Source organism: Amphiura filiformis, chromosome 5 (assembly GCF_039555335.1).
Source record: "Amphiura filiformis chromosome 5, Afil_fr2py, whole genome shotgun sequence".
Classification (NCBI taxonomy): Eukaryota; Metazoa; Echinodermata; class Ophiuroidea; order Amphilepidida; family Amphiuridae; genus Amphiura; species Amphiura filiformis.
Genome location: NC_092632.1, coordinates 70,580,253 through 70,607,677, shown reverse-complemented (window position 1 = coordinate 70,607,677; position 27,425 = coordinate 70,580,253). Strand labels below are relative to the sequence as shown.

Below are 27,425 nucleotides of genomic sequence, written 5' to 3'. Positions count from 1 at the left end.
AAACACTTACACAATGGATGTATAGTCATTAGTCAATAATATTATAATGTGTTGTTAGGAGAAGAAAAGGCTATTAGGTCACCGTATTGTCAGGTTATAGGTCAATTGGTTCAGGTCAAATTTAAGCATCAATTTTGAATACACATGTGAGAGTTTGTGATATCATAATGAGGAATAATTTTGATATTCTGTCTTTAACTGGATATATATCGAGAAGTGCAAGGTGGATATACTAATATACCTTGGGATGTAAATGGTGAGTACAATTTAGAATGCCTAGTTGAGACGGATTTCACAAATAAATATAAAATAGTTACCAAAATCACAAAGCGTTAAGCTTACGGAAAACTACCCAATATGGTGGTATAGGTGACAAGAAATAAAAAAATTTTCAACATTGCTGTAGTATGGTTGTGGTAACCTGTTACCTGTGGCTTAATTAAGTTTCAGTGAAATAATGTCGCAAGTTAAAAATACAAAATATAGCTCAACATTGAAAATAGAAGCATTTTAACCAGTTCCTTTTTGATAGTTGTGGAGCACCAAGTTCATGAAGTCATAAAAGAAATCAGGAACCACTTATTCCCATTTACATATGAGTCATTCCATGTCAAATCAACCAATGGGTTGGCAGGTCACCCCTCAGATTTTGCTGAAAATCATTTCTAGCATACCTCTATGGCAATAATGAACACATGGAAAAATTAACGCTCAACTCAAGCGGTTTGAAGATCTGGGTTGTCAAAATTTCACCCAGACCCCCCCTTTTTGCTCTCTTGAGTTATGTCGATGAATTTGTCGCGTTTTGGAACACTCATATTTTGTCTCTAGGAAAAAGATATTAAGCTGAAAATTGCTACCTAGAGTGACTTTCACCCAAATAAGCAGAATCTGGCCATAAAAACAGTGTAGTGCTTCCACTTTAAAAGTTATGGGTCTCCCAAAACCCCTTTTCGTTTTGTCATATTTCACCGTGTACGGTTTCCAGAGCCCACTCGTACTCTAAAATAGATATCAGAGAATGTTCAAACTTCATATTTATGCTTAATAGGCCAATATCTCTCCTCTGAAACAATAACAGACCGTTGACACCTTTAATTAGGTATTGGATTGGACCCAAAGTTTGCTCTGCAAAATGAAATCCTGAAAACACCGCCCCTACCAGTTGACCTTTGACCCCGCAGATGAAATCCGACACACTTGAAACTTACACAACACATACTTATACATTTGATATCTACCTATACCAAATCTTAACTATGTAACTCCACCCTTCTTGGTTAGAGTGGATTATGAAATTTGGGTATTTTGCCAAATTTTACACACATTGATATAGGATGCTGGCTAATCTCTGTCAAAAAAGTGTGAAATTTGTGAATTTTGAAAAGTGGAGTTACAAAGCTAAGATTTGGTACAGATGTAGAATAAGTGTTTAAGCATTCATGGTGTAAGTTTAAAGTTTGTCGGAATTCATCTGCGGGGTCAAAGGTCAACTGGTGGGGGCGGTGTTTTCAGGATTTCATTCTGCGGAGCAAACTTTGGGTCCAAGCCACAATTTAATTAAAGGTATCAGTGGTCTGTTGTTGTTTCAGGAAAGATATTGGCCTATTAAGGATTTTTATGAAGTTTGAACATTCTCTGATATCTATTTAAGAGTACAAGTGGGGTCTGGAAACTGAACACAGTGAAATATGACAAAACGAAAAGGGGTTTTGGGAGACCCATAACTTTTAAAGTGGAAGCACTACACTGTTTTTAAGGCCAGATTCTGCTTATTTGGGTGAAAGTCACTCTAGGTAGCAATTTTCAGCTTAATATCTTTTTCCTAAAGTCAAAATATGAGTGTTCCAAAACGCGACAAATTCAACGACGCGACTCGCGAGAGCAAAAAGGGGGGTCTGGGTGAAATTTTGACAAGCTGTATCTCCGAAACCGCTTGGAGTTGAGCGCTAATTTTTTCCATGTGTTCATTATTGCCATAGAGGTATGCTAGAAATGATTTTCAGCAAAATCTGAGGGGGTGACCTGCCAAGATTTTCAGCAAATTGGTTGATTTGATATGGAATGACTCATATCAACTTTATTTCCCTAACGTGTTAGCAACACATACATGTATCCAAAATGTTAACGAAATCCGGTGCTAGTAAGCTTTCCAAAATGAAGTGAATTTAAATCATCAGTGATGTACCACCTTTTGGCTTCTACTTTTAAAAGCATGTAAGCTACGTTGATACCGATGCCACCAATAAAACGAGAAGATTTGCCCCTTCATTTTGCATACCACTTTGTCCAATTTTTTTTTGTAATTTCTTGACAAAATGAAAAAAAATGCAAAAAAAAATCAATGGGTGTAGTACCCCCTTAAAAGATTTGGTAACTCTCATGATTGCCAACTTTTGTGTTGAGTTGGGGGCCGGGATGACATCGTAGTCGTAGCTCTAGACGTCGTAGAAAATACATGCATGATGTCACCCAATTAATGCCATTGCCATGAATGCACCACGCAATTGAATAGCAGACCGGCACTGTACAGTACCGGCTTTGGCTGGTTACGGTTACCAGAAACTTTGTACTCGTGTAAGTAAGGCCGAGTAAAAAAAATACATGTTTCTCGTCCGCGCCCTCCTCCTTTTTTGAAGATTTTTCAAATTTCTTTTTATTTTGTAAACTTTCAGTTAGGCAAAAAAAAAAAAAGGTTTGTCTCAAAGCTCACGAGAAATTTAAAACAAATGCGAAATGCAATTTTTTTTTTTTTTTTTTTTTTTAAATTCTATTCCTGACTTTTTTCATGGTATTTTGAGAGAAAAGTCTGATTTTCGCTGATTTTTTCTGGAAAAAACTATTTAAAAAAATTTTGAAATAAAAAAAATTTCCGCATTTCTTTTTTGTCAAATCGTGCGATTTTACAAAATTGAGACAAACCTTTTTTTTTTTGGCCTTATAACTTGCCGAAAAAGATGTTTCAGAAGTTGAAACTTATTTTACGGCTTTGTAAATATGCATAATACATCATTTAAGAAGAGTTTTGTGATCACTATAGGGGCCTACCTCTCAAAGCAATAAAATAAAAAGGGCCTCCTCCTTTTTCTCAGATATCAATCTGTATGTCGAATACCCAAAATATGGTGCCAAATATAGGTATTTAGCGTCGTTTTCCAATAAAAAATAGAAAATAAAAAGCCCCTCATCCTCTTAATTTTTAAAAACCCGGACGAGAAACATATTTTTATTTTTACTTGGCCTAACTCGTAGTATGTAATCGGCAATCGGAGCCTACAAAACATAAGCGTAGATCCCGGGGGATAAATCCCCCCAATATTTTGCCAGGGGGGATAAAATGTTCCATACAATCATCCCCCAAATGTTGACGCCTGTATGTATGTATGGATTTCTGACCAAATTAAACCCATATTTGGCCATTTTAACATAAAAAGTGCCAAATTGTTTGCACTTTGCGCAAATTTATTCACCTTTTGAACATTATTTCACCAGTATGGCAAAAATTTCTGTGCACTTGTACCATAACCTTATTTTGTCGCCAAAAGGTGCTGACTTCAAGAAATTTTTTCCAACCCCATCCCCCCCCATGGCGAAAAGAAATCTACCGTAGTAATACACTGTACGTATTGTCCCTCAAGGTGGTTCACAATAAAGAACCATCTTTTACAAATACCCATACATAAGAAAATAGATGCATTTGTAGGATTGTATAAATTAAACTTGAAATCGTATACATGATCGGGAGTTACTCTCTAGACCATGTATACGATCCATTAATAAGAACTAAGCCGTTGAGGGATGAGAAAATCGCCGGAAGCAGCGGTCAATCCCACTGGAAATGTGGATCCCAATGGTCATTCTGAAGAAGCCATCAGCCAAGATGGCGAAAGTATAAAGCTAGTGAGTATTTTTGTATTTGTCAATCATAAAATCTAATCCAAGTTTACCCATACATAAGGATGTATAATTATTGAAACAGCCATATTATTGCCATGTTTCTTTTACAGATCACTCGGTGCAATTCCAAAAGGTTACAGCGACCAGTTTGAAGAGCTGTACAATGAGACAATCAAAAGTCCACTAGCAAAGGTAAATATCACTAGCATGATTGCTGCTCCACCAGTGAGGAAGGGGCTCAGCTTGATTGTTCAGCTTATAGCATTGATCATGTAGTGTATGAATATTCATGAGGAGTATAATTTAGCAAACAAGATGGCACCCTCCAGCTACTAAATTTCATCAATTGTATGAATATTTATTGAGGAAAATCAAAGGCAATAAAAAGTCAAGCAGTTGCAACCTTTTACCTTTTACTTAAAAATGTATCTGTAACTGAAAAACAAGTTCTAGAAAACCCCAGATTATTCTAATGCTAGTTTTGGTAAGGAATGCTAAATTTTCAGGTGAATGTAGCAAAATCAATACATGTATACTAGGAAGTCCGCGCTAAGCTTTACACCGCGTTCTGCACAGTCGTTGATAACACTGATGGCTCCAATGCTGGCAATGAATATTTGATGATATGCTGGAGAATTTGGCCATGTATCAACATCTTTGAGAAAGTCAGTGTTTATTTGCAGGATGTGGATAGTGAACCATGAGTCCTCATTGACCAAGTCTCCAAAAGACTCCAAGAGATGTTGCAGCGGTGATCTTGGTTGGAAACTCAGGCTTTCCAAAGGCTAATCCAGGGGCACCATCTCTCCTGTCAAGTACCATAGGTGACACTTTAAAGCTTTAATTGCACTTGAAGGAATGGCTGGATTCACAGCCTCATGAGCAACCTGTGAAACAGATTAAGGTCATATGTGACCGTACACCCGAATGAGCCGTAAATGTCCTCAATTGTATTCTGAGTTACAGTGTAAAATGGGCATGAAGGTCATATTCATAGGTATTTCAATTTGGTGCTACGTGTATCTCATTAAATGAGGTACACGTAGCACCAAATTGAGGTACCTATGAATACGACCTTCATGCCCATTTTACACTGTAACTCAGAATACAATTGAGGACATTTACGGCTCATTCGTGGTGTACGGTCACATATGCCATGGGGCATCAGCAGCTGAAGTGCAGGTCTACCACCACAAACTGTAGATCAGAGTGGTGAAGATAACAAATTCTCTCACTTTCGGCACTTGATAGGCAGCTTTTATGGTACCTTGTGGCAGCTGTGAAAGCTGGGCTTTTTTTATCAAGCAAACAGATCTTTACTGAGTAAAGATCCTATGCCATCCACCTGGCTTTGTGGAGAGCTCCAGGTTGCTTGAATTTAGCTGACATTACTGCATCATCACTTCCTAGAACTGATAAAAAAGAAGACCAATGATTTACACAACATGCAGTGTTACTTTGCTCTGAATGTCATTTATGTTTATTGTTGACCTTTGACCTTATTTGGTTGACCTTTGACCTTTGCTGACATTGAACTCTGTTGACCTTTGACCCTCATCTGAATATCCAAGAAACAAATCCCACAGCAGAGTATTAAAGTTAAGTTTGATATGGCCCTCTTCTTTCCATTAATTACATGCATTATATAGGATATTAATGTGTTTTTAGAGTGCAAAGTTCACTTTACTACATGTTTCAATGGACAAACCCATTTTCGGACTTCAAGCATGTGGTGGCCCCATAAGACAAACTCCGAATTAAATAAAATGTTCTAAAATTCTTATTCTGAAGATGACAGAAAATAATATTCTTCTACTTTCCAGCTCTATTTTGAAGAACTGACGGACACCAACACTGTAACGAAAGGACTGAATGGCCATCCGGTAGCAACGCCTAAAAGAAAAGCATCCGAGTCAATAATGCCACCACCAGTATCGAAGAGTAAAGGCATGGTGCAAAAGTACCTATTATCACCAGTGGCTAAGATTATCCAACAAATGAAGAAGAAAGCAAATGGCAAAGAACAAGGTAAAAATATGATGTTGAATTTGCTTTGAATAAACAGACTTGCTTCAAGTCCTTGGGTGTTCTTAGTTAGTGAATGAAAACTACATCATAGTACATGGAAGCTTTGCCGCATCTTTCAAAAATTCCTGTTTCATTCCAAAATGTTGGAAGTTATTTTTTCAAAATAATTATTTACCATCATGACTTCGACATTTTAAAAATCTATTTAACATTTCACTTGCTAGCCCAGATAATGAACTCTCTTATCATACTTAGTACCCCTAGGCATACTGTGCGCTGCAGGGGTTGTCTAGTGTTCCAGCAAAATGCCCAAGCATGCTTCTTCATGAGCTGGCCATACACAAAAAAAATCTGACCTGTCTAAAAATCTGAAAGAGTCCAGTATATGAAACTACTAGTCTATACATGGGTCAAGTCAATCCATGGCACCACAGACCAATGGCATAAAGTTTGTATGTCCCAGATTGAGTGCAAACTGAGATATCTCCAAATTATTTTTGTCAACGCACCTATCAAATTTATTTTGAAGTGCATGCTGCTTTGAGCATGCTAAGAGTTATGTGCGCAAACCTTCGATATATTGCTTTGTGATGATGAAAACTTTATAACCCTTTTTCTGGCTTATTTTATCTGCAACAGTTCATAACCAGGAACCAAATATTCAACCTGGTAATAATGTTGAAAATCCAAGACATAACATCAAGCAGAAGACAGCAAACAACAGTATTCCCAGCTTTGAGTGCAGTGACACAAGCTCAGAGAGCAGTAGTGATATTAGCGACGACGAACAGGAACCACAGACAGATTTACCTCCCACCACTAGGAAGGGTAAAACTAGCACTAACCATAAAGCAAATCTGCACAGGATAATACAGAAACACAAATCACCGGAAAAGCGGACACCTACAAGTGTTTCTTTAGTACCCCAGGACAAATCAAAACCAAGAACTCCTACAGGAGATGATCTACACATACCGGCTTCGATAAAAGACCTGCAGAAGTCACTTACACCGGAGTTTAAAGCGATGGCTAGGACATCATGCAGCCCAGCAAGTGGTAATGACGTGTACAGGAATAAGAAGATTGATATCGATTCTCCAAATGGTCCTGATGTGGTGGAGGGACATAACGAGGGTTCAAATGATCAGGCTTGTCCCGATGTGGAAAGTAACTCGCCCCAGCTATCCAAGGGTATTGATGAGAAGTCTAGGAGGATCAGGTCAAGGAAGAATGCTAAACAAAGGAATGCAAACCCTGAAGTTGAGGACACTGACAAGAAAGAGCCAAGTCAAGGTACTTTTTGCAAATTTTTCTTACCATTCATAAATATAGCATCAGGAGGCATGCAATTCAGGTTTGGTTTGTGTAGTTGCAGTAATGGATATAACAAAGTCGAATAAATAAGAAATTAATTTTGTATTTCATATTTTTATTAGGCCTGCACGACGAAGTTGCCAATAATCGCGACTACGATTAATGACTGCCAATTGGTGACTATTCCTGAAAGTTCAACAAACAACAAAATTGCAGTAAAGATGGGTTCTAAAAGTGCTAAAAATTGTCTAAGAACTTGTGCTACCGCCTTGAAAATCTGTGAATACTGAAAGTTATTTGTAACTAAACATATTACTCCTTCCTGTGTATATTTGTCATGTACAATGTAATAGGCTGCAGTGGCGTGCTTGGGGGGGGGGGCAGGGGGCACATGCCCCGCCCCCACTTTTGTTGGAAATTGGGAAACGCTAAAACCGCACCTTACACACCTAAATCAGACTCCATTCTGGGGAACTGAACAACCTGGCCCCCCACTTTCAATGTGCTGCGCACGCCACTAATGGACTGATTGTTTACTTACTGCACAAAGAGTGTATGTTTTGAAGTGTATTCTGAATAAAAAAGAAAGCTTGAACTTCAAGCAAATTTTGACCTTTGATAGTCGCCAAAAGTCGTAGTCGCGACTATGTGGGTGGCGATTAATCAGCTACTAAAACAGCCTAATGTTGTGCAGCCGTAATTTTTGATCATGATTAATATTTGAAAAACACTTGACAACTGCTTTAAGAACTCTCAAAGCTGCTTAACCAGGAGAGTTTCTCTTTATAAGTATGAAAGAATGTTATTTCAAGAAGAATGATTTTTTTGTGTAGTTTATGGAACAGGGTGTACACAGAACATGCAGATAATAGTAGCTCTGTAGAGTAAATCTATTAATTATGTTGTACTTTAATTAAATTCACAGAACCAGCCGAATTGAAAACACCATCAACCCACACAAACGCTGTTCTGCAGAAATCCAAAATGGAGCAAGATGATGAGACTCCCAAGCATTCAAAAAAGGCAGTTCAATCGAACCAGATGATGAGACTCCTAAGAATTCAAAGATGTCAAAGGTAATATATTTTGCTTGTTCTCAGCAGTGGCATAACCAGAAATTCTTCAGTGAACGGCTCTTTTCAGAGCCACCAAAACCTTTAGAATTAGTAGATAGGCTAGATCTGCTTGTTCTCTGTTGTCAAGGGGCGGTCTTCAGTGAAAGGCTCTTTTCAGAGCCATCAGTAGGCAAGGGGCGGCCTACATGTTTCATTCTTAGGTACTTTGTCCTGAAGAAGTCAGAGCTATTCCTGACGAAAGCTTGACAGTTCTAAACTTGTCCGACGGCAAACCCGCTAAAAAAACCCACTAATAACCAAAAGTCAGTAGGGACTTGCGTACAGGCTCAGGCGATTGATATCATAAAAAAACAACCAATCGTTTCTTTTAATTGAGACAACCTAATTCTCTTATTGACAACGTTCAATTTCAACATGTTCCAGTGTATAAATTGCGAAACTTGCAGCGAGAGTTGCAGGGTTTTTTACCAATTTTTAAGCTTAGCCGAAGGGAAAAAACCCTGTTCTACATGCTCGAATGACCCAGATTTCCTGTTTTTAAGATTTTGTTACCCTTAATTTTGGGTAGTGCTGTTCAAGCTCAAACATTATGTGGGTCAAGCACACAAACTGTGATACAGAGTTGTTATAAAAATTGCGCACAATTTTGTAATTTCTCTTCGGATATGACATTGCATATATTTTCTTGTGTGTTTCCAGCAGTCTCTGCAAGGTGGGGAAGTAATACTTGATGATTGGTTTATACAGATGGTACCTAATGGCAAGGGAATCAGGGTACAAGGACACAGAAGGTAAGAGCCACATTCAATGGGCTGTTCCATTTAAAATCCACACTACCCTTGTGGAAGATTTTGGAAATAACTGCCACAGGGGGAGTATGAATTTCAAATGGAATGAGCACATTAGTCAGCTCCATTTGAATTTCATACACCCTCTGAGAAAGATTCAACCTGAATCTTCCCCTGAGGGAGGGTGAGTTTCAAATGGAGCTGCTAATGTGTTAATTCCATTTGAAATTCATACTCCTCCTGTGAAAGATATTTCCAAAATCTTCCACAGGGGTAGTGTGGATTTTAAATGGAATAGCCCAATAGCGTAAAATTACATTCTGAAAATTGACAAAACAAAGCCAAACTGTACTGTATAGCATCCAGCAGAAGCATTGTGTTTGGTCCGTATGCACAAAACAAGGTATACCAGGTCTAACATTAGATCTGATCTAATTATGGAGGTTAGACTTACGGACACTTTTATTCTTTTTCTTTTCCTCCTTTAACAAAATCCAAAAGTCAAACCGCAGCCATCTAATATTAAGCAATCATGTATTTGCCCTTAACAGGATCTAAAAAAATATAGAATATGTTATGTAAATACTAAACATTTCCTTAGAGAATAAAAGATAGATTTTGTCTTTTGCCTATCAATATCGTGTCATAATGGATGGGCTGGCCAATATTTTGAGTAGTGGATGCCGGGCGCAGCCAGTATCCACTACGATAAAAATATTGGCCAGCCCATCCATTATGACTCCACACGATATTGGATAGGCAAAAGACAAAATCCTATCTTTTATTCTCATTCATATTCAGTTTAAATGTAATTTTTGTGAGAAAAACTGCTTTGTTTTGTATTTTTTATAGGAAAATTGATAAGTAGCACAAAGACGTATCTCCCTCAGCCATTGTGCATTCATGGAGGGCTCAGCAGCACAAAGACGTATCTCTCTTAGCCATTGTGCATTCATGAAGGGCTCAGCAGCACAAAGACGTATCTCCCTCAGCCATTGTGCATTCATGGAGGGCTCAGTAGCACAAAGACGCATCTCCCTCAGCCATTGTGCATTCATGAGGGTTCAGCAGCACAAAGACGTATCTCTCCTTAGCCTTTATATTCATGTCATACTCTATTAATGATTTCAACCTATACCATTGTTTGTTTGTTTGTGTTTATCTAGTTGTGATCCGCCAGATTCATTTTGGAACAGCAGTGTAATAACACGGCGTATTGATAGAAGTACAGTGACAACAAAGTCGGGTACTGTGTATAAATTGATTAGTAAAATGGATAGGATTGCAGCTAGGGAAGAAGGTATGCAGTCACACATATGTGACCATCCAGCACAACTGAGCCCTGAAGTCGCCAATTATCATTTTCGAGATATTCAACCAAAATATTCTGCTTGAAATTAGCTTTAAAATGATGTATATCATGTCTATAGTACTTGACATTTAAGTACTGAAAAATCAATAAATCCTTTGTTTCCTATTGTTTATTGTTAAGTTTAATGGAGCATATCTCAATAGTGGCACTGGCGACATCCGGGCTCAGTTGTGGAGGATGGTCACATATTGTAATTTGTATGGTTCTTATTAAGAAAACTAAATACATAGTGCTAGCTAGGGTTACCCTGTAGACCTGTCACTGGTAAGATTAGATCTGTTAATAAACATAGATTGAAAATATCTAAATAAAGCTTGATCAAGCTGAAACAGAAGAAATAGGGGCCCTAAAAGTCATGACCATTCCTAATGTTAGCCAAAATCATTTAAATCCTTTAAGGGGGAACTACACCCCTGTGGTAAATTTGCGACTATTTTAGCATTTTTCTCAAAAATAATAACACACTGGTAATAAAGTTGTGTATATTATTGGGGCAAGGAATCCAATTACTACACTGAAATTTCAGTGACTCAAGTCAAGTGGTTCAGTATATATGATCGGAAACGAGGTACATCCTAGTGGTACCTTATTTCTTATCATAAATAACAAACCGCTTGTCTTGGGTTACTGAAATTCCAGTGTAGTAATTGGATTTCTTGCCCCTATAATATACATAACTTTTGTTACCACTGTGTTATTATTTTTGAGAAAAATGCAAAAATAGTCACAAATTTACCACATGGGTGTAGTACCCCCTTAAGTTAGCCAGCATTATCTTTTTGCCATAAAACAGTCACTCATGCACCCATTAGCACCAATCCAGCTTGAAATGTGGGGGACAACCGACCAAAATGGTTACAAAGTGGATGAAAAGAACAAAAAATGGGTCATTTTGCCCCCCCCCCCCCCTCCCCGGATTGACGCCCATTCATGCACATCTCAGGTTTTGACCAGATTTCTAGTTTGTGGTATAAGATCTAAGGCCAAAAAAAAAAAAAGGTTTGTCTCCCAGCTTATGCTGCGTTTGTAAAATCACACGATTTGACAAAAAAGAAATGCAAAAAAATTTTTTTAGTTTTTTCCAGAAAAAAAATCGGCGAAAATCAGACTTTTTTCTCAAAATACCATGAAAAAAGTCGGGAATAAAAAAATTTAAAAAATCGCATTTCGCTTATGTTTTCAAATCACCCGTGGGCTTTGAGACAAACTTTTTTTTTTTTGCCTAATACTGATAGGTATTCACCTTCTTGTAATTGAACCACCATTCTTATCCTCTTACATATTCTTTTGAACATACCCTAGCACATTATCTAAAAGCTTTGTGAATTAAACTTCAACACTACACTATTTTTCGCTCATCTGGAACGTTTTCACTAGTCCGACTAGCGTCTTCAGCAGATGGTGATGCTGTGATGATATCTTGTCTACAATCGGGATATCTCTCACTGATGAAGGGGTCTGAAATAAAAGCTTTGTGTTGTGTGTTATTTCAGGTTTCAACGCCAAAATTGTTCGAAAATTTTACTGTGGCTTTCCCGTCAACTGGAAAGAATGTTTATCAGAGTTCTTGCATGAAGACAGGTAAGCTCAATACATCTTTCCGGTGGTTGTCACCAGTTATTTTTAAAATTTAAATATAATTTATCATTGTTTTATTTGACGATTTCTAACTAGGCACTGAAATGTTTGCCCCAGAAGGGGACTGAATTACATGGACCGTAGAAAAAAATAACAAAGTTATTTGATTCCCAGACCTGCACCAGACGACACTTAAACAAAAAATAATAATAATAATAAGTAAAAGGAGCTAGGACCAACAAGAGTGGCCCAAAGCTTTGAAGGTCAATCAACAGCCACACAGGGATCAAAGTTGCTCAACTTTTGTTTAAAAAAATGTGCCAAAGTATATTCCTCTTTTTAGTAGTAAGGATGCAGAAAAAGTATAGTTAACCCAATCTGCGATGTGATGTACTGTTCTTGTGTTTTGTGTATTTTATCAAAACAAAGGTTAAATTGGGGGCTTCACAGAGTTCAATACCTGGACCGTGCTCTGATTTTAACCAAACATTGGTCTATATAGGAACTTCATGAGAGAGAAAAAACATTACAAATTAATATGTATCTCGAAACTTTCTTTTGCAGAACTTTGAAACCAGTCAACAAAAGACGTTCTGTAGCACCAGGTCTGTTAAACAAGAAATTGGAAACACCCAGTCTGTTAACCAAGAAAGTAGAAACACCCAAAGGTAGGTTTACAGAAAATATTGGGCTGTTCCATTTAAAATCCACACTATCACTGTGGAAGATTTTGGAAATATCTTTCACAGGGAGTATGAATTTCAAATGGAATTAACATATTAGCAGCTCCATTTGAAACTCACTCTCCCTCAGATTAAGATTTAGGTTGAATCTTTCTCAGAGGGTGTATGAAATTCAAATGGAGCTGCCTAATGTGCTCATTCCATTTGAAATTCATACTCCCTCTGTGGCAGCTATTTCCAAAATCTGGGTAGTGTGTATTTTAAATGGAACAGTCCAGTATGATTTGGGTTGCAAAAATTGCACTGCTGATTTTTTTAAATGCCAAAACAAAATCAAAAACAATGCTTACAAATGTAGGGATGATTTGATAATATTGAGGGAACGGATCTAGTATGATCATTCCCCTTTTTCACTTAATGGTCAATTCAAAGTGCTTATTTAGAAATGATGTTTCACATAATGGATGCCTGTGTAATACGGTGGGAAAATGAGTTCAAGATATTTTACACAATTACAGTTCCTACCCTGGAAGAATGGCACTGGTCGATGTGTGCACCCTATTTATTGTGTAAAAAGAACGGGGTCATTGCAAGATCACACACAATACTACATGACTTGGTTAGCAAATGAGGTGTGGATGTTTCAAAGCTTTTCATGATGTGATTAAATCAGAACCAACCGTGTTTACGCTGTGTGTATAATTAAAAGGTAAATAATTACCTTTGTCTTTGCTTGCAGTAGGTGGAGTGACAACACCACTCACCCCAGTTAACGAAGTCTTGGTTAGAGATCTGCCTCGCTCCAGTAGTGGACGGATGATTAAGCCACCTCTTGCGTATTGGACCAATCAAAGGATTAGACACAACATATCTACAGACACGGTTGAGATCATTGCTGGTGGTACCAACTATCTCCCTCACAACACCTCGGAAACACAACTAACTGGATCAACAGAATTAACTCCGGTGAGTGTTTAACTTTGAACTGGAAAAGTGTCAAATTCTTGTTTATGTATGTACCTAAATCAACATTTAATATCTCGGCTGATTTTAAATTTCAATGTGTCAAAAATGTAGCAAATACAGAATAATCTGGATCTGGATCCTATCATAATACTTAGCCCAACTTTATAATCTTCTCGACAATATCCTTAGGCCTAATCCTTCATACTATATAAATAAGAAAATAATAGTTATTTTGTATTAATCCAAAATCTGAAAGCCTCAATATGGCAGTATGTATTGTACAATGTATATAATCTTGCTATCAAGACTCTACAGTCAGGAATTGGGTGAAATGTAAAGCCAAGAATTCTCCGCGTTGCGGAGGTAAAGCGGAAAACGTATTTCTGAGAAAAAATTTAAAAAATAAGCAAAAATGACCTAGAAAAAGAAAAAAAATACAATTTTCACAGCTCGAGTATCCCACAATCCTTTGCACGCCCGACTAAAATAGCTCTTGGGGCTTTCCTGACCTTTTGAACGTGTTTCAACATGACTCAGACACGTGCATTGCGCTGCTACTCGCTATTTTATTATGTCAGAAATGTGCTAAAATTACAAAGCGGAGAAAAGCGGAATTTAGCATTTGTAAAGCAGAAAATTCTTGGCTTTAGTGAAATGTTTAAGAAACATAAACTGCCTTTGGGCTCCCATAAAAATTTCATTACCTCCAGCTGCTTATGTACATTCATTTTTTAGAATGAGGGTGATTTTGTAATAAATCTTCTTTTGCATCTTGTAAAATTAATAGAATTTCTCAACACAGCCTATTTCATAATTTCTATTTTCAGTATGCATATAATAAACTGAAGCGAACATTGAATAGAGAGGTCAAGAAGTCGGGATCAGCACCTTCTAGACGTAAAAGACCAAAACTGACCAAAGAGGACACAAGCACCGATGGTGAGGATGATACATCAGTAGCCTCAACAGCAGAGACGGACACCGACAGTACACTGCCTGCTGTAAACCAAAAGCAACCATTGCAGAAGAATATGAAATTAAAACGTGAACGAACAAAATCTTTGCAGGAAAATGCAGAAAAGAGGAGAACTAGGAACAGCGTGGAGATTGTTGGGGTAGTAGAAAGTTCAATTTCAAACGTACAAGCTGATGAAAGATCAACATCTTGCAAAGGAAATGCAAATAAGAGACGGACTAGGGAAAGTGTTGAGGTAATTGGGGTAAAATCATGCAAGGAAAATGCAGAAAAAAGGACTAGGAACAGTGCTGAAATAGTTTGGGTAAAACCTGGCAAGCAAGATGCAACAAAGAGAATGACCCGGAAAAGTGTGGAGATAGTAGAGAGTTCAATTTCAAAAGTACAAGCTGATAGGAGAAAGAGCAAGCAAAACAAGGTGAAATTAACAGAACAATCAGAATCAGAAAATCTGGATGAAGCTGCTACACAGAGTGATTACGAATTAAGCAGAGATCCACCTGCTCCACCGAGAAAAAACAAATTAAAAAAAGTTGGCAGTAGTGTCTTGCCAGGGACTATCAAGTCTCCATTGTACTATGCAAGTCCAGATCCAACATCTGATGGCGACAGTAGCGCACAGGGGATTAAGCTGCCAGTTGTAGGCAGAACACCTTCTGTAAGTCATCCGTCCGTTGCGGCTTTAAGCGGTACAAATGACGACAAAGACACACCAAGGACTGCACATCTTAAAAGCGATGCTTTGGAACATGATTTTGCAGTTCAGCTGTCGGATGTGAAGAAGAAAATGACGGTCTCCAAAACACTAGGCTCATCACCTCTCGATTTGCAACGCGAGATTATGTCTGTTGTACAGTCGCATAAGCAAAGACGGGTTGCAGAAAGGAGCAGCAAAAGGAAATCAAAACGTAGCGAGTCAATGATTGGGTTAGGGGATACAGATACGGATGTGTACGACTTGGATAATTCAACCGATGACGCTTCAGAAGCATTGTCAATTTTACCTAGTCTTAAAACTAATCTGAAAGAAAAGAAAACGGTGCCTAAAATGAAACCACCATCTACGATGAGTTCCGCAAATGGGACCGACTCGGACAGTGATTTCACTAGAATGGTGAAATCTAAAGCAAATGGAGAAGTGAATGGTGCTTCAGGGGTGAAGACAAAGTCGACAAACGTGGGTCATGCAGGAAGTCTGCGAAGAAGCACAAGGAACAGAAGTAGCAGTGCAGAGAGTCTGCAGAGAAGTCAAATGAAGAGCAGCACCGGTAGGGAAAATGTGAGGAAGAGTGCAAGAAACAGGAGTAGCAGTAGGGAAAGTGTGAGAACGACTGCAAGGAACCAGAGCAGCAGTAGGGAAAGTGTGAGAACGGCTGCGAGGAACCTGAGCAGCAGTAGGGAAAGTGTGAGAACGGCTGCGAGGAACCTGAGCAGCAGTAGGGAAAGCGCAAGGAACAGGAGCAGCAGTAGGGATAATGTGAGGACAAGCGCAAGGAATAGGAGTAGCAGTAGGGAAAGTGTGAGAACGACTGCAAGGAACCAGAGCAGTAGAAGGGAAAATGTGAGGGACAGGAGTAGTAGTAGGGAAAGTGTGAGGACTAGTACAAGGAACAGGAATAGGGCAAATTATAAAGAAAGTAACTCGGACACAATCCCGAGCAGTGATTGTGAAGATCAAGAAAGGCATGCCTCATCAAAAACAAACTTTGGCTCTGAAGTGGGACAAAAGAGAAGACCCAGGATGAATACAAAAAAGACTGCTACGGTAAAGACATCTGAAATTATTACTTTAGACTCTGAATCAGAGGATAGCTTTATCAATGAACAGGATAAACATAGGTATGGCAAAACCAAAGTGGGTGATTGTAGCACAACCAAGTTACCCACAAGGCAATCGAAACAAAAAGCCGCTGAAAATATATGTTTAAATAATTCTGAGTCGAGTGGTTCTGAAATGGTGTCACTGAAAACCAAAACATCGGCAGCGCATCCAAATAGAACAGTGCTGAAAGCAAAAAGAACTGCTCAAAGTGCTAAATCAAAATTACAGTCGGATAAAGTTATTGACAGTACAGATGATGATGCTCTGAGACCTGCGTCAAGAAGAGGTAGAAGGCAAACAAGAAAGAGCGCTCAAGATGGACCTGCACCAAAAGAAGTTAACCCAAGAAATGCATCGGCGGAGAGACGGAAAGCAGGTGCGGAGGCACAGAGTGGAAATACAGCGGAAGCTGAGGATCCTAGTGGGATGAATGAGATAAGCCCCAGCACTGAGAAGGAAAATGCTACAACCCACAGGACACATGGTACATTTGAAAAAAGTGAAATGGATTGGTCACCCGTAGAGTTGGCTAAACTTAAACGGTAGGTTGAAAATTTCTCTTGAAGTTTGTACCCGTAATACCTCTGACAATAAAGCCCCACCCATTTAGATCGATTTGGAATTTTGAGGGTTTTTTTACAAGTGAGCATACTCGGCAGTCCACGCTTTTTAATGCGTGCCAGTTCAAAATTCTGAAAATTGGTAATTTTGGGTAAAAAGCGTGGAATGATATAAAGCGTGGGATTAAAATTAAAAGTGTGGGGCTTGTTCCAACTTACAGTATATTTTTATTGAATGATAAAATAATCATAGTTCCAAGAAAAATCGCTAAAACCCGCACACAATGTCGCAAGATAAAATTCCATTTGATGCAGTCTAGCACCTGTTTACGAGTGTCCAGTGCAATGTACACAATATCCTCCCCGCAAGCCCTGCTAAAACTCAAACACATGATATGCAAATGTCCGATTTCCCATGACGTGTTACGATGTGTGGTAGTTTTAGTTTATTCTTTACATCGATCGTATATGAATGAGCGATGTCATTAATCATGCATAATACACAGCGCACATCAAGATTCAATTTCATGACAAGAACAACATTTGAATGCCATAAAAGTAGAGTTATTCATTAAATTGTTTATTATACAGTACAGTAGTAGTTTTTCACATATAATTTGCATTGTTCACGTAATATATCAATGGAGAGAAAAACATCTGACTTGCACGTGTGATGATAGGTGCAGAATTCAGCGTACTTGATTTACTTCGAACCAAATTGCGTGTGACTTCATCAATGTATACAAGTAGCGGAAAAAGCAAAAAGTGGTGGGGGTCAGGAATTTTCAGTATAAAGGGTGCCTCAGTAAAAAGCGTAGGGGTCAGGAATTTTCAGTATAAAGGTGCCTCAATAAAAAGGGTGGGGGTCAAACCCCACTGCCGAGTATGTGAATACAACAAGTGGATACATAAGTGCAGATGACTTTCATGCAATTATTTCAGTCTATGTTTCCAGCCAGGGCCTGCAGTGGTATGCCGATTTGGCTGTGTAGCACCGTGTGACCTAGTTCTTTTTACGTTATAATCAGAAAGAGCAGACGCACACTGCTGTAGGAGTTCTAAATTCAGGCAATTTTGTTGTCCAGATTTACGCATTTTTATTTTGTCAGCCTGTTTTGGGCCTTTTAAGGCCCAGGGGATGTCACTCTCACACAAAAGTGCCTCCCACCCGCGTCCGAACACCTCTGAAATGCACACTTAATGGTGAATTTTCACATAACCAAATTGCACCCCTTAATGGCGAAACACATGCAAAATCCTACCCTAAATGGCGTAGCACATGCAAAAACATACCCTAAATGGCATCAACTGAAAAATATCTATATTGATACCCTAAGTGGCGTAAATAGGGAAATGAGCGAATTTAATACCCAAGGTGTCTTTTTGATGTTGCAGACATCTACATGTAGATACTGAAGAAAACATGCACAAAAGTAACAAGAATCAATTAAAAAGTGGTGATTTTTATCAAATTAGTGCAAACTCACTCAAACAATAATAATACTAACCCTAAACGTTTAAGGATTTGGCTGAAAAAGGACCCCTAAATGACGATGCCTTCTGAAAAAGTACCCCCTTTTCAAAAAGACGTCGACGACGCTGTGTGGTGAAAAACATACCCTTTTAGACGTTTTTCTTGGACACGGGTGCGTAGCAAGTCAAGTAGTGAGTGACCCCCACCCCCCGCGTTTTAAGGCCGAATTCACACACTTTTTCAGGCAGTTTTCAAAAAAGCCATTCTCATGTGATGTCGGATGCTATAGTTGCTAGCAGTTAATGTTTTTGATTGACCTTTGAACCGATTCAAACGGTCACATGGCCCAAAGCACTTGGTACTATACTTTTTTAACCACATGACAAGTGGCACATGACAAAATTGTGGGTGTGTAATTTTCAGCCAATGCTAAAGACAAAGATTATTGGTGCATATAGAAATTATTTTCTAATTTAACACATTAATTAATTTAAGTATAGCTTGGTCTTGCAAATCGCTTTTTGATTTAATGAATTTTATGCAATACCTTTTTGCAGAGCCCTTGAAGTGGTAAAACCAGATACAGCCATGTATTGGCAATGTGTAGCCTCAATAGTACGGACCAAATCAGCCCACCTATGTCAACAGAAACATCAAGAAAGCCTCGAGAATCAGATGAATCATAAAGCAACCAGCAAGAAAATGGACGATGGCAACAAACAGACAAACAAAGGTATGCATTATGCAATAGCACTGTTGTATCTACGGTACCTTTGCTATCAGTGAGGAGAGTACCTGCTACCAAATTATTCTTGCATTTTAGGGACCAATTCAACAACCTCAAAGTAAAGGTTTCTGCAATTTAATAAATCAAGCATATCCACTATTCAGAAGACGGACAAATAATTATATATTGATATGCGAACTCCATACTCTATACTAAAATAGAACTTATTCACAATTTTGTTGCCTTCGCTGCCCATTCAAGATTGTGCACTGTGATTTGTTTTGTTCAAATGTGTCGCGTGAGGGTACATTATTCTGCGATATTGTGTCCAGATTGCGTCTGTCAATTTCCTTTGTGTTCAATAAGTACATTAACAACCCACTCATCAAATGCTCTAGTGCTCATTAAACAAGCATGTCTGGGGTTGTTGTCTGCGGTCAATAGAAGCCAATCGGATTCAAATTCGGAGCTAATAGCGCGTACGGCGCACAGTTCATTCATAAATTTCCACTCGGCAACAGCATATTGCCTCAGCAGCCAATCAGAGACAAGTGCGTCCAACTCAGTAAATACGCGATGTATACTTAAAATACGCGCTAGTCAATGGTTTACTGAATTTGATTATAGAATGCGTTACTGAAGGCAGCAAATCTTGATTGTCATGTGATGTACATGAAACTGTCTTGTCTCTCTCAATAGTACTGCTCAAATTGTTCATAAATAATTATGGGTAACACCAAATTGTCAGGCACCAGGGTTTAGTTCAATATGGTAATCTTATCAATGTTTTTGGTATGCTATCCAGTTTATTATACTATCAACAGCTACATACGGTTGAGGACGGTCTCCCACCTGCAAATTATGGGTAGGTCCTCATTTCTGTTGTGAATCTGTTGTGTGTTCTTATTTGGCAGCAAACCCAACTGCATGCGCGCACACCACACACACACATAAATGGGGCATATTGTATTTGTTTAGTTAATACAGAGCCAGTTAAGCTAACAGCCAAGAGAGGTACAATGAAGCGTAAGAGACAGTTAAGAGATCTTGTAGAGCAACATAACCAAGGCCACGAAGCAGACTATTTTGATTCCACACCATTTAAAATACAGAACAAAAGGATCAAGGTATGTATACTATTCGCCCTTTGCACAGATCTATCTAGGGGTGTAAATTTACGGTTATTTGTCTAACCGTTTAAACAGACCACAATCCGGTCGGTTAACCATGTAAACGTATGTTTTTTAAAAAAAATCTTAAAGTTTTTGGCGACTTTGGAGAACCACTGGACCTACCGTATTGTTTGTAATAAACACTCCCCCTCTGATAAACGCCCCTCCAATTTTTCAAAAATGCAAACATTTCCATGCCATATTGTTTGACTTTGAGTAAGCTTAAAACTTGCATCAGTCATGTCATTGACGATCACTAAATTCAATTGCATGGACAAAACCTACTACGACTCAAACTTCCATCCATTTCATTGCCTAATTATGGTAGAATTTCACCAGATTATTGCTTGATGATGTACTTACAGGTGTAAATTTGTTGTATTTACCACGAAAATATCATTAACACGCTGTACTGTGGGCGCTGCCATTATTAGGTACTTGTGTAAATCCCTCCTTTCTACAGGAGCACCATCGGGAAATTTAACCCAATTTTAAAAGTTTTTTTCACTTTTTTCAATTCATTTCCAATAAAAGCGGCCCTTTTGGAAAAATACAAAGCCTCTGGGGCGTTTATTACACACAATACGGTAGGTCCAGTCGATTAAAACTTTCGAAAACTTTGAAAATTTTTTTTTAAACGGTTAGTGATTTTCCTAAACGGATACTGCATTTTACGGTCGGTTAAACGTGAAACGTGTAAACGTAGGCACCCTTAGATCTATCTGCCATCTTGCTACCAAAAAGAGGTTCTCCTTGCAAATGCATGCACAGCACAAAATGTGCATTTTTTTCTCACGCTTTTCTAGCAACATGCCATAAAGCTTTTGCAAAGTGTACATATGCGATAATTAAAGCATGCGTTTGACAGGCGTACACATACACAGCACACACTTTGCGGGTAGAACTTCGTTTTGAGGTGACTGTGTGAACTGCAGATTCTATATTAATACTTTTTGTGGCCCCACAACAACCTTTGTTGTGTGAGGCTTATTTTATGGTACACATATAGACTGGTAGCTAGCAGTACTGGCTTTGCACCCCCCAGGACTAAATCAAACCAACTTTTTTAGGTTCCTTAGATGGTCCCAATACACATTCAAGATGTGCCTGAAATCAAATCAGGAATAGTACTCACCATCTAGGCAGGGGTAGCGTTAACCCCCGATGACCCCCTAAATTTAAATTTAAAAAATATTAATTTTTCACCCTCCCTATATTGGGAATGTGCAAGCTCGGGGGTGAACTCTGACCCTCTACTTTTAGACCTTACTACACTGACTACACTGCAAAATATTTTTCACCCCCGAGATTTAGTTTTCACCCCATGTATTTGGATTTTCTGCAAGCTCGGGAGTGAAAAACACAGGAAAACAACCCCCGACTTTCAGGCCTTAATGCTACCCCTGCATCTAGGATGTTTTGCTACGTTATTTGACGTTATCTTATGAGCGACGGAAGTATTCTCCAATCCTTATGGAAATAAGAATAATCTGCCATTTGAAAATATCTTTAAACATACCAGATAAAATTTGCCATTGACTCTTCGAAATAAATGAAGGTTTACCTGCTTTTTTTCTGATGGACAGATTTCAGCCGCAATGGACAGTGATGATGAGGATGAAGGTAGCGGTTCATTCCAAACTCCTGGAATGGCGCGATTTAAGACACCAGGCTCAGTGCGATTTAAGACGCCATCTGTACGACCGTGGCAAGTTGCTCCTCTCTCAGACAAGAAAACACCTCATACGAATTTGCTCTCGCCTTTGGTTGCAGCTAATGTTGAAAGGTTTGTACAGAATGCTGAATGTATCATAGCTAGCAGTTTTATATTGAAATATCATTTCAAGTTGAAAGGATTTTAATATGGATCTGTAACACAAGAGTAGTGTCCAATTTCATAGTATACAAATATTGACTGCTATGGGGGCATTGGTAAAATTATAGGCCCAAGTGATCTCAAAACCATGACTATGCCCCAAGGCGTACCCGAGGGGCATAGTCATGGTTTTGAGATCACCGCGGGCCTATAATTTTAACCATGTCCCGAATAAAAAGCAGTTAATATTTGTTTTATATACCAAATCTTAAGATTCTTGTCATCTGTTTGGTTAAAAGCCTCGATTTTGGAAAGAGAACTTAATAGTTTCAATGCGAACGGCACAGATTACAATCTGCGATTTCTGCGTAACTTTAGCGCACAAAAACATTAACGTGTGCGTAATAGCATTTTACGCTGGAAAAAAAAGCATACGCAGAACTATGCCCTTACGCGCTTTTAACCAATCAGATGGCGGGAATCTTTAAATGAGTTATATAATAAACACTAAATTCATAATGTGACAAAGTGAAACTCTGACTAGTCTATATTAATAAATGTTTATTTACTTGTTACTAAAAATAGATGTATTTCTGTGAGAAATCATAACAAGTACAGCTTCTAAAGATGTGTTACTTTTTACCGCAAACTGATTTGTTACGATGAAAATTATTAATTTAAACTTCAACACTACTTGTTTATTTCGCTTACCGGGAGCGCTTTCGAGGAACTTCCTCGTCATCAGCCGATGTTGTTAGCTCTGATGTTTTCTTGAAGCGGCTAAGGACCAACCTGATCAGGTGACATCACACTTGATCAGGTTGTCCCACACAGGATCTAGTTCCAATCCTGTGTCGCGGTTCAGTGAAGGCCCCTGCTGCTTGATCTGAATAGCTTCCAGGACCCTCCTGGGAAATTCTTTTGTTTCTTTCTCCAGTACTTTTACGTTGTCCCAGTTTATTTGGTGCGTGTTCTTGCTCTCTTTTACATGTTCTCGTACAGCCGATTTAGAGCCAGCCGAAAAAGTTCCAAAGCAAGCTCATTAAGCTCTTGAAAGAACTGAAAGAGCAGGGTGTCATAGACAACAAGACATATTGGAAATTATATCCAACGGTAGCGGATGTCCCAAGATTTTACGGACTGATTAAGATCCACAAAGCCGGTGCACCCATCAGGCCAATTGTCTCGAGCATTGGGGCAGTAACTTACAATCTCGCTCGGTTTGTCGCAGACATCCTCTCCCCGCTTATAGGTAATACGGAACCTCACATCACGAATACTCAGGCATTTGTTGAAAGAATCAAAGATCTCAAATTAGAGCCTGATGAGTCTATTGTGTCTTTCGATGTATCAGCTCTATTCACCTCTATACCGGTGAACGAGGCCCTTACGGTGGTTCGCGAGTTATTGGAAAGTGACGACACCTGGAAGAAAGAGACAGCAGAAAATCTTGATGTGGACAGTGTTATCCAACTACTTGAATTTTGCCTGAACACCACCTATTTTGTATTCAGAGGGAAGTTTTACCAGCAAAAAGATGGATGCGCGATGGGAAGCCCCTGTAGCCCGTTGGTGGCCAACACGTACATGGAATGCTTCGAAAGGAAAGCTTTGTCATCAGCTCCTCACCCGCCGCGTTTGTTTCTTCGATATGTCGACGATACATTCTGTGTGTTAAAGACCGCACGCGTGGAAGAATTTACCAGTCACATCAACAGGCAGGATACATGTAAGAACATTCAATTCACCAGGGAGGAAGAGGAAGACGGGCAACTTCCTTTCCTCGATACTTTAATCGTGCGGGTTAGCGACGGCAGTGTGAAGATCAAAATCTTCAGAAAACCTACACACACTGACCAATATTTGAGTTTTGAGTCGCACCACCCTCTGGAACACAAATTAAGCGTGGTCAGAACGTTGATTCACAGAAGTGAAATTGTGACAGATCCATCGGATAAGGAAGAGGAGGTATCGCACATTAAGTCAGCGCTCCGTAGTTGCGGATACAGAGATTGGACCTTCTTACGTGCTCGTGAAAAGAAGGATAAATCTAACCCACAGGAAACTGTGTCCGAGTCCGCGAGTAGGGCCTTCACTGTCACCTTGCCTTACATTGAAGGCACATCTGAACGTCTACGTAGAGCGTTCAACACAGCAGGTGTGCCTACCGCATTTAAACCCTATCAGACATTACGTCAGACCTTGGTCTCCCGAAGACAAGGTAGACAAGTTGAAACAGTCCGGAACAGTCTACAAAATTGCATGTGCTGATTGTCACGCCACGTACATCGGAGAGTCGGGCAGGAAGCTAGAAAAACGACTTGCAGAACATAAGTCGAAAGCGGCTGGCTCTAAATCGGCTGTACGAGAACATGTAAAAGCGAGCAAGAACAAGCACCAAATAGACTGGGACAACGTAAAAGTACTGGAGAAAGAAACAAAAGAATTTCCCAGGAGGGTCCTGGAAGCTATTCAGATCAAGCAGCAGGGGCCTTCACTGAACCGAGACACAGGATTGGAACTAGATCCTGTGTGGGACAACCTGATCAAACCCAGCGGCACCAGGGGCAGGAAACTTCCGACTTCGGTGACGCCATCAAGTGTGATGTCACCTGATCAGGTTGGTCCTTAGCCGCTTTCAAGAAAACATCAGAGCTAACAACATCGGCTGATGACGAGGAAGTTCCTCGAAAGCGCTCCCGGTAAGCGAAATAAACAAGTAGTGTTGAAGTTTAAATTAATAATTTTCATTGTTATTACCACTACGTATGAATCTGTGATTTGTTACGGTTAGAATATTATGGAAAGATGTATGACTCTATTAAATACCTTTTGGTTAAAGAACTTACAAAGAAGTGGACCCCCAGGATGGGTTTAATTAGAGAATAAACGATAGGAATTTTTATTCTATCCTCTACCGTGTGATAGACGACAGGCAGGTCCAATAAAACATTGGACCTGCCTGTCAAATCTATCACACGATAGAGGATAGTCAAAAAAAAATTCCTATCGTTTATTTTCATTCTTAGTCAGTTAAATATTATTCTAATAAAAACTGTAAACTATTTTTTAAAGCAAAAATTAAATTACCGTCATAAAATTCCCCTTTTTCTTAAATGAACGAAACTTGTTTACAAGTTCACATCTTTTGTTGCCCGTACTGCTAGCGCGTGCGAGTATTCCACACTGCGACTACGCATACAACGCAGTACATACGTGCACCTCTATGAGCGTGTTACGCATTATCAACACTCATGATGACGTGGGGTTGTCTACAGCCTGATAGACGATACCCAAAATCATGCGATTGTCCAGTGAGATTATGTGTCTACCTAATAGACCACTCCCACTGACTAAGAATCAATGATGTAAAAGAAATTAAAACTCACAACTTTAAGATTATGTGACCTGTGTGCACATTTTCAATTCAGTTTGAAGTGGTCCCTCAACCAACCTTTTTTTCCTGCTAATAAGTTAAGTACAGCAGTCTTGGGCTATATGGCCTGGCTATGCAACAAGAATTGTTGATCATTGTTTTATTTTGTTTGTGTCTTTACAGAAAGCACATTGATACATACATCAGTGGTATACAGAAGAAGAAGAAAGGACGTACATTGTTGCCGGCACAATCTACTCCAATGAGAAAGGTATGTACATGCAAACTGTTTCATTATACGTAACAGTAGTAAAAATATGATGACTGCAGGTGATTTACTCAGATATTGCTGCAGGTCTATGCTTCAGTCACTCAGTTTTAAATATTGAGTCCATTCACTAATTCAACACAGATATTTTGGATCTTAATATACAAGTGGTATTCTTTGAGTGTTCATAATTATTTGCTGCAATATCTAGCAATTTTCAGACTGGTAAATTAAAACTGTACTGTATATTTAAAAAATAAGAAATCATTTTAGCAGATTTCAACTGTTTTTTTGGCTCAAATTTATTTTCAGTCCAATTTCACACTGTTTTTTCAGCTTTCTTTATTTTAAACTTTTTAAGCATTTTCACTAAACTTTTAGTTGTATTGATTGTTTCCTTTTCTTTCTTTCTGTTTTCTTCCAACGTTTCAGAAGCAAATGACCAAAACAAAATCAGATATGAGCATGGAACAAGCTGTAAATCAAGCCAATGCTGCTGGATTATTTGAAGCCAGACCTGCATCGGATGGTTCCGATTCAGACGAGCCGTCAGATTACTATTGGTCAGAAGGGGAACAGGATTAGATAGACAAAATTTAGCCAGCTGTCAAAGGACAACAGTATGTGTTTTCAGTTAAATATCTGCCGTCAAAGCTGGGATTCTGTCAAAGCTTGATGGATAAAGATAATTATCAGCATATACAAACTTTGAGTTTTACATGTATAATATATAATATATAATATATAATATACATGTATAATGTATAATATTGGATATACATTGTATATCCAATATTGGGCTATTCGATTTGTAATCCACCCTCCCCCCCCCCCTATGGAAGAGATAACCTTAATCTTCTACATAAGGGGTGACAATTTCGAATGGAGCACCCATAAGTGTAAGGAGTCATGAGCTGGTAGATCAATAAACAGCTGATTTTACAAGAGCAATACTATTCTGAGTCAGGGGAAATGTTATAACATCAAGTAGTCAATTTGTGTCTTCCAACTGCCTGTTATTTTTACAAATTTAACTTTCTTTATTCACTTGTCACATATGTGACCCGCTCTGACGAAACCCGCCATAAGTCGCACTCAGCCATTTCGAGATACGGCGAAAGTTGGGAAAGGGGTGAAAAACCTTCCAGATTTTGTTTTTCAGTTTTTATTATTTTTTGATTCATTAATACGTTTACTTTAACCTAGCATTGAAAACAAAATATTCTTTTACATCTAAAGCACCCAAATCGAGCATTTTCTGAGCCAAAACCAGGTCCTTAACATGTCATTTTACAACTTAAATGCCATTTTTCTTGCATTTGCCTTTTCTTAATGTGTCGCTTCTCGCTTCCCGACGAAAGACCGTAGAATGAGGACCACATGTCCCAGAAACATAATTTTGGTATCAAATAAAAGCTGAAGACCTATGCTAAATGATGACATCAAAAACTCAATTTTCAAAATGAGTGACTTAATGTCTGGTTTTGTGGGAGCAGGTCACATATTTGATTCACAAAAGTGAACTATATAGA

The 27,425-nt window shown here is 38.7% G+C and overlaps 1 protein-coding gene across 3 annotated transcripts; it reads left to right on the top strand.

Annotated features, from left to right (window-relative positions):
- Window positions 1–8,177: 8,177 nt before the first annotated feature.
- LOC140153648 (uncharacterized) lies at window positions 8,178–26,563 on the top strand. Of its 3 annotated transcripts, none has more exons than XM_072176446.1 (12): window positions 8,178–8,315; window positions 9,018–9,106; window positions 10,270–10,403; window positions 11,969–12,056; window positions 12,618–12,721; window positions 13,476–13,702; window positions 14,530–17,042; window positions 19,092–19,267; window positions 20,240–20,388; window positions 22,020–22,219; window positions 25,809–25,896; window positions 26,326–26,563. In XM_072176446.1, the coding sequence occupies exons 1-12, from the start codon at window positions 8,307–8,309 to the stop codon at window positions 26,476–26,478; spliced, it is 3,930 nt and encodes a 1,309-aa protein (XP_072032547.1). In that variant the 5' UTR covers window positions 8,178–8,306; the 3' UTR covers window positions 26,479–26,563. The 3 variants fall into 3 exon arrangements, with proteins under 3 accessions (XP_072032547.1, XP_072032548.1, XP_072032546.1); XM_072176447.1 differs by having other exon boundaries at window positions 8,214–8,315; window positions 9,015–9,106; window positions 13,479–13,702; XM_072176445.1 differs by having other exon boundaries at window positions 8,214–8,315; window positions 9,015–9,106.
- The last annotated feature ends 862 nt before the right edge of the window (window positions 26,564–27,425 follow it).